Raw genomic sequence first — 16,074 nt, 5'->3', positions numbered from 1 at the left:
CTCTCCCATACTTGCACACACCTCTCTCAGAACTCCACCCCAAAGGTGTTCAGCTCCTGGGTTACAGTTTAACTCTGTGTTGATTGTGAAGCATTTAACACAGAGACACGTTTCACAAGTGTGACACATTATTTCTTGTTTACTTACTGTATAAATCACAGGAGAGCTCAGAGCATATAGAATGTAACATCCTAAACCCCTCGCTAACTCACCCTGTGCTTGGGGGTCTCTTGCCTCATGCAACCCCTACATGCTGGGTTGTTTCTCTCTCCTCCACAACCAGAGACAAAATGGCCAAACACCTCAGATAGGTCAACTCCTGTCTATAATTCTTAACCCTCTTTGTCAGGAGATGTTCTTGCCAACTTTCCTATCTGAGCAAAAACCTCTGCCAAGTGACTTTGTGGCCAAGGCAACCTCTCCCCTGCTAGACTAATTCTGCAGTTGGGAGCCAGTCTGTTGTCTATTCTGCAGTTGGGAGCCTGTCAGAGCTATTACATTTCAGTGGGCAAACATTTTAAGTCCGTTACCTTTTGTTGTTCTTTTGTCACCAGCCTTTAGAATTTCAACCCAACAGGGAGGCTAACAGACCATAGAGAAGGCAAAAGGCTGCAGCTTCAAAATGGAGTTTGCAGCTAGGTCAAGATAAACAGAATTCATAAATTGTACAGACAGATTCCCCAATTGTCATAGCTTGTGACCTTTTTTTGCTTCTCTGTAATATATAAGAAAGGTGTAAAAGGAGGAGTTTGGGAGGAGAGAATTTGGGGGTGGGGGTAGTAGGACAGCATGTATTTCTTTTTTTTTCTGCTGGTTTTTCACCTTAGAAATTGAGATTTTGTCTGCTTGGAAGGCTCTATGGCTTTTTCTACAGTAGCAAAATTGCCGATTCCTGAAAATGTATGTCAGCAAATGATTGTGACTGAACCCAGTGCAGGTTCAGCTATAACCAAGGGCAAACTATGTTTAGTACCCTTTCCGAAACATATGGGTTTGGTTGGGTTTTTTTGGGAGGAGGGTTTTATTAACACCTATTTCATTTCAATGACAGACTAAAACTTTGGAAAAATACAGTGTGTTAATGAGTCAGCATCTACTTCACTGAGGTGTGAGCTCTCACCATATACGACATGCTCTGAGATATTCTGGAGGTTCTCTAGAAAAATTGTGGCAGGGCAGACACAATGTTCCTGATACTCCCCAATATATAAAAAAAAAAAAAAAACCTATCAAAGGAGGTTTCAGAGTAGCAGCCGTGTTAGTCTGTATTCGCAAAAAGAAAAGGAGGACTTGTGGCACCTTAGAGACTAACCAATTTATTTGAGCATAAGCTTTCGTGGGCTACAGCTCACTTGACAGCATCCGATGAAGTGAGCTGTAGCTCATGAAAGCTTATGCTCAAATAAATGTGTTAGTCTCTAAGGTGCCACAAGTCCTCCTTTTCTTTTATCAAAGGAGGGTAGGTCACCATTTCTTGCTTTTTGCCCGTTCTGTATATATTACAGCTCCCCTCTGTGAATCTGTTATACCCCCAGCTAGGAAGACTTTGCTCTTCCATTTAAGTTGTAGTAGCTGATGCTTTTAGTTTTGGAAGTCGCCCATTCAACCCCCAGTGTGTCGGCCAAGATGGCAGCTGTCACGCAAGCTCACATCCTTCGTAGGCCCCTTTTAAATCCATTATTATTTATTTATTAGTTGTATTGCAGTAGCACCTGGGAGCCCCAGTCACGAACTAAGACCCTACTGTGCGAGGCACTGCACAAACACAGACCAAAAAGCTCAAAATCTAAATCTCTGATGTCTTGTGAAACAACGTGAGTTTGCACTGACTCTGACTGGCTGCTCACAGTAATAACAGTAGTAAAGCAAACAGACTGAAATATCTTAACGTGTTAAACAACTTAAAAACAGTCTACATGAAGTTTTACAAATTTGAACACACCCAAGTCGGGCAGTGCCAAAGCTGCCGTTCTCCTAATAACCCTGAATCACACACAGCGTGTGCCCTGTATATTTTAAAGTCTCCGTTTAAGTCGAACTAGTTGCTGTGCAATGTGAATTATTAATGTTCTCCATCTTCTCTCTCAATTCTTATTTTATACTTAAAAAATAACAAAAATCTTAAACAGAACCTTCCTGGAGTGCACAGCCTAAGCTGTGATCGTAGCCCTTGTCTAGATTGTCTCTGCAATTTGTCGCTCCCGCTCATTTTGGAACATCTAAAATTAAGCCCCCTGCCCTGCAATAAGCTTCCCACAGCCTCTTTCTGCACAGAGTCTCACCAGAACCAGTGTGGCTCTCTGCAGACGCAAGGGTCCACCCACACAGAGCTCATTGCAGGATTGGGCCTTAATGTAAGCACAGTGAGGTGGGGGTCTGTGTCTTTCTGTCTCTTCCATGAAATGCCTGGCACAGTTATAGCTACTATAAAATGAGGTGGGTGTATTAACATAGCTACTGTGTGTTACTGTTAGAGATGCAAGCTTCTACTTTTGACTGTGGCAATATGGCCTAAAATGCTTCTTTAAAAACTTTTCCCCAGCTTCCCGGCACCCTTCCCGGCACCCTCTTCAACCTCATCCCTTTGTGAGCTTCCAGATTCCAAAAATGTGTGACTGGTCTTTCTGTCTTCTGCAGGCTTTCATCATCCCTCTATGCCCCCTGTTCTGCCCTTGGTCTACTCTGCCTCTAACGTTACTTGATCATTGTGCCCTGTAACGATCACTGATCCCCAATCTTCCAATCCCATCCCCATGCCGGCTACATCTGGCTAGGAGGATTAAAGGAATTGCCACTTCAAAATTCTCAAGATAGTCAAAAACAGAAGCTGGCCATCAAAAGAGATCTGAGTGGGTTTGAAATTCCCTAAAAGCACAGTCTTGCCATCTGCACTGCAGGTAACAGTTTATTACTTTAGTACTGGCAAAGGGAGCGTGCTGCTTTTCCAGCTGCTCACTTTTATCCATGTTACTGAGCTCCAGATTAATGATTGTAGCATGATTTAAGGGAAGAGAGATTAATTTTGCTTGAAATATTCTCCGCACCACTGGCCACAGACCTGACAGAGAGGCTGCTGTGGGATTGTGACTTCACCCTGCCTAACTGATCCAGGCAGGAATACGTGTAGCCCAGTTATGCATCAGTGATGAATGCAGGTGAATGGTGGAAAACCTCAGAGTACTAGATTTATAACATTTCCTGTGTATATTATTTGTAAAATATTGTATGTGGGACACTGATTAGCAATGCAGCAGCACTGGGACACTAGATCCCTGACATAGAGGCTATTGTGGGGATGAGACTGCCCTTCTCAAGTGGGAATGCAATGCAATGATAATGGCTGCTGAATGGTGATGGGTGAAATAAGTTTGGAGAGCAGTATATTCATTATTTTGTTGGGATGCAGTCCAATGTTTAACACAAGAAGTAAGGCACAATTTTTTAATAGTGCGGGTGGAAGTCTAAATCAAGATGGGATGCCTTTATGGAAGATTTGCATTAGCCAAACACAAGTTGGGCTCACTACGGCAGTTAATGGGGTAAAATTTGATGGCCTGTTGTGTTATACAGGAGGTCAGACTCGATCTAGTGGTCCCTTCTGGTCTTAAAATCTGTGAACTTGTCAACTTATCCATGACGAAGAACACATAACCAGAGGCAGACCCCGATGGAATTATCCCAATAATGTATATTTACAGAGAAGAGCCATCTGTCAGAACACAAAATGAGTCGAGCCCTGATCACACTAACTGCTCTGGAGGCCACAGGAAAGGTGGATTCCAATGTCACCACTACATGTACCTTGCCCATTGCGTAGGTTCTTGTGTGCTCTTCCATTCATTTAAATGGATTTTCCCCTAAACTTGTTGACAGATATGATCTGTGTCTGTTTATTATGTTTTCTGAGAGAATAGCCATTCAAAATGTGATCTATAACTTTATGAAATCTTATTTATTTTTAATATGTTCCAACATCACCTTCCAATTGGTTTGTATGGTTAACTATAAAAAAAATAAGATTTTAAAAGCATAACAGTTCTTGGAGAACTGGCTGTAGTTTCATAAGCCCATCCAAATCCAGAGTCCTAGATGCGTCTGCTTTTATTTTCATCATTAGTCTTCATAAACAATAAATCTCACTTCTTCAGTCACGGTAGTTGTCAGTGGATTTGTAAATTATCTTTCTGCTCACTTATTCAAGCTTTTTAACGGTTTTACCATTTGCTATATGTATTTATTTAGATATTAGCTGAGGAAAAAGCAGTAAATATGTAACCCATAAAGTATAATACCGAGAAGATCAGTTACTGTTAAGCGAATGTAATTTAATTTTCTGGTTCACTAGTTATAAGAAATGTGCTGGTATGGATTTTTTTTCCATCAAGGTCATTCTGGATAATCTTTTATGCAGTATAGAAACAATGAAACAATACTCTGTATGTCTGGCGTTTTGCTTTTGTAGCTGGTCCGTTAAGAGCACTCACTACAGCAACACGCAACTTATTTTGTTATTTCTTTTTTTGCTTCTTAGAATTAGTAGGTGAGAATATTTGGGTAATTTATATTCTCATATAAATAGCTATACATCTTCAGTATGGTGTTATAAAAGAGACTCGCTGGACTTGAAATTGAGTATTAAAGGCTCAGAATGTTTAAATGAGTAACTTTACACAAGTGTATAGTCATACTGAAATAAACAGAGCTACTCACATAAGTAAAGTTATTAGCATGCATAGGTATTTGCAGAATTGTACCCATATGCTAATTTTACACAAATCAGATTGGTTCTGTTTACTAAACTTTTAATATTGAGGCTGGATTTTAAAAGGGTCATGTGACTGAATGCATATCAGGCTTCCAATTAAGATTGAACTAATAGAAAGTTCCCTAGTAGTGAAATTTAGCAGAGTATATCAGATTTATGAATGGAGAAGTGATGCAAGCAATGGAATTGTCCTTGGCTTCAAAGCATGGTTTGAGATACTAGTTTATTGACCATCACTTTTTAAATCACTTGCTGCCTGAGGCATCTTTCTCCAGGTAGCAACTGCTGCCTATAGGCCTGCTCCTACCTCTCCACAGGTAATGATGTCAGAAGCAACTCTTAAGCAGGGGTGGAGCTTCCTTCTAGAATCAACAGCCATGACTGTGATAGGTCTTTTGCTCACCCTGTCCCCCATTTTTTTTTTTTTAGAGAGAAAGAAGCTGGACTGGATGAGTCCATCCCTGAGATTGGCTCAGCTATCTCAGATGGTTTCACTTATGTTTTGCCAAGTCCCTGCTCACCTCTGTGGGTGGAAACTAGCTGTTAGCCTCTAGGACTTGCCCTCCTTCTTGTGCTCGCACAAGGAATGCAGGTAGCTCATATAGGGACGTAAGGGGTATTAAGAACCTGTGTGGGTCCATGAGGTAGGTTACAGTCTTCTCCACCGAAATTACTACTGGGGGTATTGTCATTCACTTCAGTAGGACAGCTCGCAGTAGTAATAAGCATTACATCCCCCCAGTAAGTGTTTACAAGAGGAGACCCTAGTATCACAGGCATGCTGTGGTTGTACCTAGCCTGTACATTTTGTCACTATCAAATATTAGGCGGGGACAGGCTGTTGGGGATTTATTTTAGCTTTGATGGGTTTATTTCAGGGGTGGGGAAAGCAGAGGGTTGCATATAAACCAAAAGATCTTTTATCTTTAAAAAAACCCACATTTTTTGTAGAGGATCCAAAACCATTGTCCAAGATGGATTTCTGTAAATATTGTACTTGACTCCACCACCCTCACTCTCACCATGTAGTACCTTACTCTGTAAGTAGTCCCACCAAAATCAGTGAGTCTATATGCAGAGTAAGGATTCAAGAATCTGATGCTCAGTTAGTCTGCACATTTCAGCCATTTGTATGAGTATATATTGCTCAGTCAAAAAATGCCCTGTATCTCTGAGGCAGAATAAATACAATATGCAGATATGTTTCCTTGGAAATTACTCATATTTTTAAAGTACATGTAGCATTGTAAAGCTTGTATAATTTATTGATGTAAAAGACCTGGCTCTCTCGCGTGCTATTAAATATATTTGCCTGTATTGGCAAGTATGAGGAATTTGCTTTGATTATTAATACAGATTTTCAAGCAATATTAGATGCTGAGATATTCAGAAATGGAGCTGCTGTTATGATACTATGCCAGCCCTTATTGTCTAATTGACTGAAAATGACTAGTACATGATTTTCTGAAAAAGATGTGTCCTGTTTATGTAGCTTCTATCAATATTAATTTCTTTTTAAGATGCTACATCGTATCAGCGAGCAAAAATCATAGCTGGAGGTCCTGTACAATAATGCCTTTTTCCAGTTCCCTTTCACTGTGTTGATTCTATATTGTTCTTGTTGATGTTGGATATTTGATCAAATTCAGGGCCCTGTTGTGCTAGGGATTGTACAAACACATAGTAATAGACAGTCCCTGCCCCAAAGAATTTACAAACTCAGAACCAGATTCTGATTTCCTTATTTATATTAAGCAGTATTTTACATCACGAATGAGGCATTCAGTTCAATGGTATTATTTGTGGAGTTACACATGATTTGACCTGAATATGAGTGTAAGAATCTGACTCAAAATAGACAAGATAGACAAAGGTTTCATTGTCCCCATTTGTATATAGAGACACAGAGTGAAATAGCTTGCATAAGTCCATGTCTAGTGTCTTAACCAGAAGACAGTCCTTCCTCTCATTGCTCTTCTTTCTGCAAAATCTCTTTCTTTTAAAGATAATCACAGGACATGATATTTTAAATGTTGGCTGGTCAAATAACTCAGCAGAAAAAAAATACAGGTGCAGTCAGTGAGGGTCTTTCCTGGAGGCGTCATACTTATTTCGAAAAACCAAAACAAATTTAACATAAGAAATAAAAAGAGTAACAGAAAACGTACCCAGCTTGCGTTTCATAGAACTTTTTTATGTGGAGACCTGTATTCTCGCAGGCATCCTCCTCTCTGTGGCTGAATCTGACTCTAAAGTGGTGTGATATTGTTTTCAGTTCACTGTTGTGCATGAAATCTTCATGCAGCCAGCCGTTAATGCATCATGGCCATCTGTTGGGGCATATACCCAAGCTATGTCGTGAAGCATCTTCCTATTTTATTATTAATATAGTTATTTACTTGAACAGGTTTGCTATGTTTCACAATGTCAAGATACCTAAAGAAAACGTTTTGAACAGGACTGGAGATGTCACAGCTGAGGGGGTATACGTCAGCTCATTTAAGGTATGCGATGAACTGTATGTGCAATGAATCCAGTCTATCAAATATGCTATGAAGGAATTGTTTGTATTTTTTTTTCAAACCTATTAACTGCTCCCTTCTATTTTCAGATCTGAATGGGGTTTTAGTAATGCATTGGCCATTAAAGTCAATGGGTGCTAACTCCTTGAGTGAGCCTTTGAAAGTATAGCATTTGGCATAACTACCACGATTCTGATGTTGCAGGCAGTGCAATTATGAAGCTATGGAATGGCTGAACCTGCCCATTTAGTGTGTCTTTTATTCCCTCAGGATCTCAAGCAGCGTTTTGGCGCATCTCTTGGGGCTTTGTCCAGTGGTAGAGTTATGATCATAGGCATGTCTGTGGTTAATTTAAAGCTTGCCTTATCAATAGCCATTCGCTTCTCAGCCACACGCCGTCAGTTTGGACCAACAGATGAAGAAGAAATACCAGTCCTGGAATACCAAATGCAGGTACTAACTAAATCTACAATACGGCATTTCATTCAAATCTAGGCAATGTATTAAAATATAAAGCCAGATCCTCAGCTTAAGTAAATCAGCATAGCTGCATTGAAAGCAATGAAGTTACACTAGTTTACACTAGCTGAATGTCTGGCCCTATAGAGTTCTGAAGGCTTGATTCTCAGTAAGACTTGGTTTATACTACCAACTTCTCTAGCCACACCCCTGACCACATAGTTATACTGACGTAACCCCCACTGTAGACAGCACTATGTCATTGGGAGGGCTTCTCCCACAAAGATAGCTACTGCCGCTCGGGGAGATGGAGTACCTAGGCCAACTGGAGAATCTCTTCCGTCAGCACAGGTTGAATCTTCACTAAGCACTAGCTGTTGCAGCACTGTAAGTGTAGACAAGCCCTTAGGCCCCTTTACATCAATCTGGCAATGTAAAGAGGCTTTAAAGCACCCACCTCTCACTGCCAGAGAGGTGTAAATCGGCTTTGTGTAAATAAGAATCAGACCCTGGAATACTGAAACCCAAATATATTATTGAGCTCTTAGAAGCACTTTTCTGACATTGGTGGGAGGGAACTTGTTACTTTTCAGAAACTCTGGTTTCATATCAACTTTCATCATGCTTTCTTTTGGGTTGGTCTGCCCTACATCGACATCATCTTCCAGTCTATTCCAAATGTAGCTGCTAAGATCATCTTCCTCATCTATTGTTCTGAACATGTAACCCCATCTGCTGAATCCTTCTCCTGACTTCTACTTCTCCACTGCATCAAATTCAAGATTTCTTATCCTGACCTTCAAGGTCCTCACAGCTCTGCCCCTCTCTGTTTATTTGCTTTTGTCTCACATTTTGTTTCTTCCATAGTCCCTTGGTGATGCTCGCCCTGACTACCCTCTTTTCCACATCTCCCACAACCCGTGTTGCACCTACTTCCATGCTGTTCCCTATCCATGGAGCACCTTCCTTCAACTGACCCATAAGGGCTGTACTCTATATTATCCTCAAGACCCACTTCTTCCTTGCGGCCGTCAAGAAACAGGCAAACTAATCATAAATAAATTAGGGGCAGTCAGATACCATTGAAGTGTAAATTATTTAACAAACCAAGAAGTGCATAACTTATATAACAACTGTACCTCTTTTGATTATATTTCTCTTTCTCATCTTTTGATTTGGCTTGTCATCATCAATTGAAAGCTCTTAGGGGTAGGGTGTTTGTGTGTAAACATTGCCTACAACATTGTGGGTATTAAAGAAAACAATAAGAAGAATACCCTCCACCTTACCATTGGTTTTGTCAATGCACAGTTCGTTATCATGTTTGTGTGCATTACTTTAGCCTTTTCTCTTTATTAACCTTTGAAAATATAGAAATAATTATTTGTATTGCTGTAGCCCACGTCAGAAACTGTACAAACACAGGATAAAAAGATGATCTCTGCCCCCAAAGAATTTCATTGAACCAGTGTGCTGGTTTAATCTGATGTTTATCAAAAATTAATAGGAACCACGAACTTGGATGGTTTCACCATGAGCATTCCTGTGAAGAAGGTTTATTTACTTTACTGATTTAAAGGGCCATTACAAAAATAGCTGGTTGGGAATTTTTCAATGAAACATTTTTCATTGAAAAATGCCAATTTGTCAAAACCATAACTGTTCACTGGAGAGGGTTGATTTCAACAAATTTCTCAATCCAAAGAAGTTTTTAAATTGTCAGAATTATTTTTGAAATGAAAAACTCCACCTTCTGGTACAAAATGACTTTTCATTTTGAAATTTAAACTACTTGTGGTAGGAAAAAAACAAAAACAGAATCAAAACATTTCAAAATTATTTAAATGTTTCAGTTGACCCAAATTCTTCTTTTTGGGGGGTGGGGATTTTTGGTTTATGAAAAGTTGATTTGTCCTCACTTGGGATGGGAATTTTTTTTTTGAAGTCTCAGATTTTTGTGGGACCGGAAAATTGTTTCCCATCCACCTCTAATTACTAATTGAACATAAACGCAAACAATATAGTCTATATTTGGATAATATAGAATTATATTAATATTAATGTATTATAACTATATTAATTCTTAATAATTAGAAGATTGAAGTTGAAATATGGTAGTTTTCTAGAAACTGAAAAAATATACCACAGGGGTTCTGAGTATCCTTGGAAAAGCCCCTAATAATATGTATATATCAACCTTCCCTCACACAGATTTAATTTTCATTCCAGCAATGGCGCCTGCTTCCCTATCTGGCAGCTACATATGCCTTAGACCATTTCTCCAAGTCTTTGTTCATGAACTTCATAGAATTTCACATAGGTCTTCTGATGAAGGATAAGAGTCCAAGACAGGTGAAATGTTTATACATATCCTTTTAATTGCAACTCGGGTTTTCAATGCAGTAAACTTCCAATTGTTAAACCAAGGACCTGTATACACAAGTGGCTCAGAAATGAGGGGACGAGTGGTGAGAAACATTAGTGTTAAAGGCCAGGAAAGCAGGTAACTTTGATCATGGGTTTATGTTCTGATGACTTCAATGGGATTTAAGCATACGTTCGAGTTCTTTCCTAAACAGAGATGTTTCTTCTTGAATAGAGGCCTAAGTAATTACTGGTCACTGCACCTTCAATGGGCTCTTGCAATATGCACTACTTATACTAAATAATCTATTCCACCTGGTATTTAGTTGTGATACATAGAATACCTTCCCCAGACCTGAAGAAGAGCTCTGTGTAAGATTAAAAGCTTGTCTCTTTCACCAACAGAAGTTGGTCCAATAAAAGATATTACCTCATCCCCCTTGCCTCTCTGCATTGCCTTAATGAAGATTCAGTTTTGGTCAACTGAAGTTGACACTGCATGAGATACATGTCAGAGAGTTTCTGTAATAAGCCAGAACAATATATTTTCAGAGTCAGGCTCAAGTTTGCAGTTCAAGTTAATACATTTGAAAATAACGTAAAATATTAACATTTATGAAATGTGGGTTAAATGAGCAGTACAATGAATTTCTTGGCAATCTCTGTCAAGGAAATATTTTGATCTCTCTGCACTTTACAGAGCCTGACTCTGACCAGCATAAGTGCACTATATAGTTTTTTATAGTCTTTTTGTAAGTAGAATTATTTTTGTAATAACTTAAGGTGGAATTCACCCCTGTGTCAAGGTCTGCACAGTGACTGTTTATCACTTCATTCTCACTTAAACCCTCAGGCTTTGTGCAAGCCAAGTTAAATGGTGTAGGCCTTGCACCCCGGTTAGTGTGTCTCCTTTTGTGACCAGTCCATAGAGGATGTGGGTCTGTATACAGCTCACAGCTAGAGAGCCTGGCTCTTTTTTGTTCAAGAGGTATTCATGTTTTTAGTATTTGGTTCAATCCCTGGTCTTGGTCAAGACTTTGGCAGTCGCATGGATGAATTTCACCCATAGCTTTTTGTGTGTATTCTTGTACTTGTTTTGTTTAAAAAACATTATTTACCATGACCTTTTTTTTTTTTTTACAAAGGCTGAAATTGGACGTGAGATTCATGCCTTGTCTACTGGTGGTAAACCACTGGCCTCCTGGACTGCCCAGCAAGCGGCACAGGAATGTCGAGAAGCTTGTGGAGGACATGGTTACCTGGCCAGTAAGTTACAAATTCCTGAATAGATAAAGTCAAAAATTGTTTGCACACATTTCTGTCACAGTTTTTGTTGGGTACAGGTGTATGTATCAGTGGCAGTAAGTTTTCAAAAGAGCTTTGGCCCCATCTTCCTTTTTACATATTGTGATGGTGTCCCCAGGGTACAACCTGGAGCGGTCGGACCGCTATGCCCCCTTAACCCTCCAGCCTGGGCGGTCTCTCACAATGCTATGCCAGTGACAAACCGCCAACCCCTCCAGGTGCTATTATCACTCAGCCATCAGCATGTGGAGACTCACACCCAGCAATCACCCCAGCCTTGCACCCCAGAAATATACCATCTTTCACTGCTCAAGACTCCATTGGATAGTGCAAGCTCATTAATTAGTTTGTCAGGCCAACAAAGGGACGTGCAACAGTCCTTTCAAACCGTTGCTGAGATTTCCCAGGCACTTTAATCAAAACCACACAGTTTTAAATAAAATATAAAACAGTTTTATTAACTACAGAATGATAAATATTAAACGATTATAAGTAGCAGACAGAGATCAAAGTTGGTTACATAGGAAATAAAAATAGAAACGCAGTCTAAATTCTAACTTTAACAGACTATGGCCATGTCTACGCTAGCACTTATGTTGGCAAAACTTTTGTCGCTCAGAGGTGTGAAAAAAATATCCCCTTGAGCGACATATGTGTTGCTGGCATAAGTGCTCATGTGCACAGCACTGTGTCAGCAGGAGACCCTCTCCTGCCAACGTAGCTGCCGCCGCTCATTGAGCTGGCTTTATTATGTCGACGGGAGAGCTCTCTCCTGTCAGCATAACGCAGCTACACAAGTGCTCTTTCAGCCACACAGCTATACCAGTACCGCTGTGCCACTGTAAGTTTGTAAGTGTAGACATGGCCAAAGCAAGATCTGAATCAAATAGCTCTTCTCACCCTAATAGGTGTTACAGGCAGCTCACAGTCCTTAATACACAGGCTAGATTCCCTTCCCAGCCTGGGACCAATCTCCCTGGTTCAAACTCTTTGTCTTCCAGATGCTCTCCCAGGTGTTGAGATGCGGGAGGAGAGAGGCCAAGTGATGATGTCACTGTTCCTCTTTTATACTTTCTTCCAGCTGCTAGAAAGATACTTGCTGTGAGGTGGGGGTTAGGTAGCCCTCATTGCATACGTGCCCTCTCCGAGAAGCCTCTGGAAGAGTGGATTCTTCTTGATGGGCCATCAACGCCTATCTGGCCAGTGATAGTTGCTCCTTTGTTGCTACTGAAAGGCTAGCTGTGCAATCCACTTCACAACATATTTCAGTAACACATACAGAGCAGTACTTCGTAACGTCACATATAATGATAGCACATACAATTCAACAGGATGTTAATGTTCAACAGATCAAAACTTCTTAAATGATAGCTCACAAGGCATTCTTTGTACAAAACATATCATAATCATATCACAGTGGTGAAGATGGGGGTTCCAGGGTGCTACTTTGAGGTACAGTGTCACACAGATCCAATTTGCAGATGCAAAATCTGCACCCACAAAATGAATTTCAGGTGCGAAGTGGAATATTTGCACTGGCCATCAGGCAGTTACAACTATCCAGACTGCCCTTGCAATTCCTATGAAGGAGGAGAAATACAGATGCAGATTTTGCACATGCAGATTGCCCTCATAAAATGGATGTCATGCTTCTGAAAATTTGCTCCCATGTATTTAGTTTTGTAAACAAAGGGTAACTTTTCAGCGTCATCTGTTGATAAGAATAATTATATTGTATTGGAAACTGATTCCAATTTCTTATTTTTTTTAATCACAGATTTTTTTAATCATAATTGTTTCCAAGTTCTTTTGACCCATGTTTCTAATGATTGAGTTACATTATGAATTAAAATTTGTGACTTTTTTCTTTTAAAAGTGAATCGTCTAGGTGATATTCGAAATGACAATGACCCAAACTGCACATATGAAGGAGACAATAACGTTCTGCTTCAGCAAACCAGCAACTACTTACTGAGCTGGGTGAATGCTAAACACCAAGGTTAGCATGTCATACTATATCTTGTTTTAGATTTAGTGGTGATTTGGTAACAAGATTAGGAGATCATTTCATACTGACAGAATTTATTTAATCATTATTTGTAGATCATAAATAACATGCTAGGTACCTTCATAAACAAGTGTCTTGATCTCTCTCTATATATTTCTATTGCATCAATCTCCACAGTATCTGGACCTCGTTGTAACTAGTTGTATTCCATGTTGTAAGTAGGTTTTGAAAAATTAACATGATAAAAAGTAATGTAGGGCTTGGTGCTGTATCTGCTAGGGATTCAAACTCCCAAGTCCACTGGAAGTCATTGGAAGCTTTCTGCACAGAGAGGGGGGCTCTGTGGTCCTTGAAAAATAATATAAAGGCTATCTATCTCCGACCACCCTTATACGCATTAAATAGCATCTGAATCCGTGTCATTCATTCCAAATGAACTCTGGTGCTAGGCACTGAGAGTACAAGTTGCAGAATGTTGAGCCGAACTGAATAATTATTATTATAGCCTTTTGTTGTTTTCTGGATAAAAGATCACGGGACAAATTGCTGGCAAAGATTCTGGCCAAGATCTTCCAGGTGTGGAAAACCCATTCATGGGTATTGAATCTACAATATCCACTCCACTGGGAGCTTGCAACCAGCCAGGTCAGCTCCTCAGCACTTATTCACCTCTCCTTATTCGGCTGAATCCCCACTAGGCAGTAATAAGCTAAATATTTTGGCATTTCTGCACCTGGCCTATCAAGAAAGAGTAAACCTAACCCTAGGATAGTGTTTTACCTCAAAATAGTCTGACACCGACTTTGTAACTAATCAATTCATCATTGGTATTCCAGATAAAGCTCCTATTGCATCCCCTCTTGGAACAGTAAATTTTTTGGAAGACTACAGTCTTATTCTTGGCCAGAAATTCACAGCCTCTAGTGTTGAAGACTGCATGGACTCCTCAGGTAGCCATTTTCTATTTTCTCGATACAAATAGTTATTTTCACTCTGTCCCTTCCACCCAGCCAGCTGATTTTTCTTCTCTCTCTTTGTCCGCTCTGTATTTTTCCACCATCTTTTGTAAGCAGACAGCTTATCTATAAGCATTAGAGACTGAGTGATGCTTCCAAACTCACAGTATTCAAGGGAGCTCAAATTACGGCACATCCTTTTAGACACAACATCCTGCATCGTGGTAGGGGGTTAGACTAGATGGCCCTTGTGGTCCCTTCTAATCCTATGATTCTATGATCCCTAATAAGCAATGTTTTTCCTCTGGTATTTATTATGATATGTGTAGAGCCTTGACTGCAAGAGAACTAGAATGGGTAAACTAATTCAGATTAAAATGTGAATTAACTTGATCTGTTGGGTGTTTTTATTCCTACTTTTGCACAGCTCTTCATCTTTTGGTTTCATTCCAAAACAGACACACTAAAAACAGGTGCTATTCTTGAGCTACTTGTAACCTGGGTCGCCGTGAGAAGTGCTATGTCGTTTCAGCCTGCTTTCTAGACAGCAAAAGGAATCAGACAGAGCTGGTTTAAAATTTTCAAATTTTTGATGATTTTTTTTTGGCAAAAATATTTGCTATTTTTCAGCCAACTTATAGAGTTGGTATTTTTCAAAAATGTAAAGATCCTATAAAAATGTACAAAGTTTTCTGTATTATTCGTCCAACTCTAGATCTGAAAAGCTGACAGCTGAACATTTGAATTCTTACCTGATCCAGTGCTTTTTTCAGGTCAACCATCACTTCTTATAATATATTCTCCATCAAATTGCATTTTACTATTTATTTATGTTGTGTGATGCACACTGCAATTTACTAGGGACCAAATTTTCATTTCTTAATATGTCTCATTGGCACAAAATGTGCAAATTGAATTCTAGCATGAAATTGCTAGACAGAATGGTTTCATGCAATATTGGCTTGCATGTATTCTTCAAGTAAAATGTTGTTATTGTTCCTCTAAAGTTGTATTTGTTGGTAGTTGTCCTCCACTATTGTATTGTTTTTAGGAGAGGCCATGTCTACACCACAGAGTTAAGTCGACTTAAGTTACATCGATTATCATAAACTGTTATAATTACATCGCCTGTGCATGTTCATACAATGCTCCTTGTGTCAGCAGAGTGCGTCCACAGTTGGTGTTCTAGCACTGACAGAGAGAGCAGTGCACTGTGGGTAGCTATCCCACTATGCAAGTCATCACCTTCTCCTGCTAAGAGTTCTGGGAGTTTTCTCCATCCCAAAATTCCAAGGTCTTCCAGCTGCATTTCAGGACATTTTTCAACTGCCCCTGTAAACTTTGCACCTGCCATCTCTGCCTGAAAGCATGGATCCTGCACTGCTCACCAGTCTAGTGATAAGTGTTATGAACTGCTGATCCTGCAGTATTTCATGAGCTGTTGTGTGCCATGGAAAGAAACAATTCAAGATTGATGTTGGTATTCACGGAACAGCTGCACACGGTGGACTGTTGCTACGGGAAACAAGCACTGAGTGGTGGGATCAGATTGTGATGCAGATATGGGATGAGGAGCAGTGGCTGCAGAACTTTCATGTGCATAAAGCCACCTTCCTTCAACTCTGTGCAGAGCTCAATCCTGCCCTACAACACAAGGACTACAAAATGAGAGCTGCCCTTACTTTTCCTCATTCA

At 39.9% G+C, this 16,074-nt stretch overlaps 1 protein-coding gene across 3 annotated transcripts in view; it reads left to right on the top strand.

Moving 5' to 3' along the window:
• ACOX3 (acyl-CoA oxidase 3, pristanoyl) overlaps positions 1-16,074 on the top strand; it is a 64,067-nt gene that overhangs the window by 32,813 nt on the left and 15,180 nt on the right. For all 3 annotated transcript variants that reach the window (XM_084627291.1, XM_084627289.1, XM_084627290.1), the window contains 6 exons: positions 7,173-7,269; positions 7,558-7,740; positions 9,976-10,098; positions 11,256-11,376; positions 13,292-13,414; positions 14,260-14,373. In XM_084627291.1, coding sequence (XP_084483417.1) covers positions 7,173-7,269; positions 7,558-7,740; positions 9,976-10,098; positions 11,256-11,376; positions 13,292-13,414; positions 14,260-14,373 — 761 coding nt within the window. The remainder of the gene's footprint in view (positions 1-7,172; positions 7,270-7,557; positions 7,741-9,975; positions 10,099-11,255; positions 11,377-13,291; positions 13,415-14,259; positions 14,374-16,074) is intronic.

The sequence above is a fragment of the Lepidochelys olivacea genome, assembly GCF_965140295.1.
Source record: "Lepidochelys olivacea isolate rLepOli2 genome assembly, chromosome: 4".
NCBI lineage: Eukaryota > Metazoa > Chordata > Testudines > Cheloniidae > Lepidochelys > Lepidochelys olivacea.
This window is presented reverse-complemented; position numbering and strand designations above follow the sequence as displayed.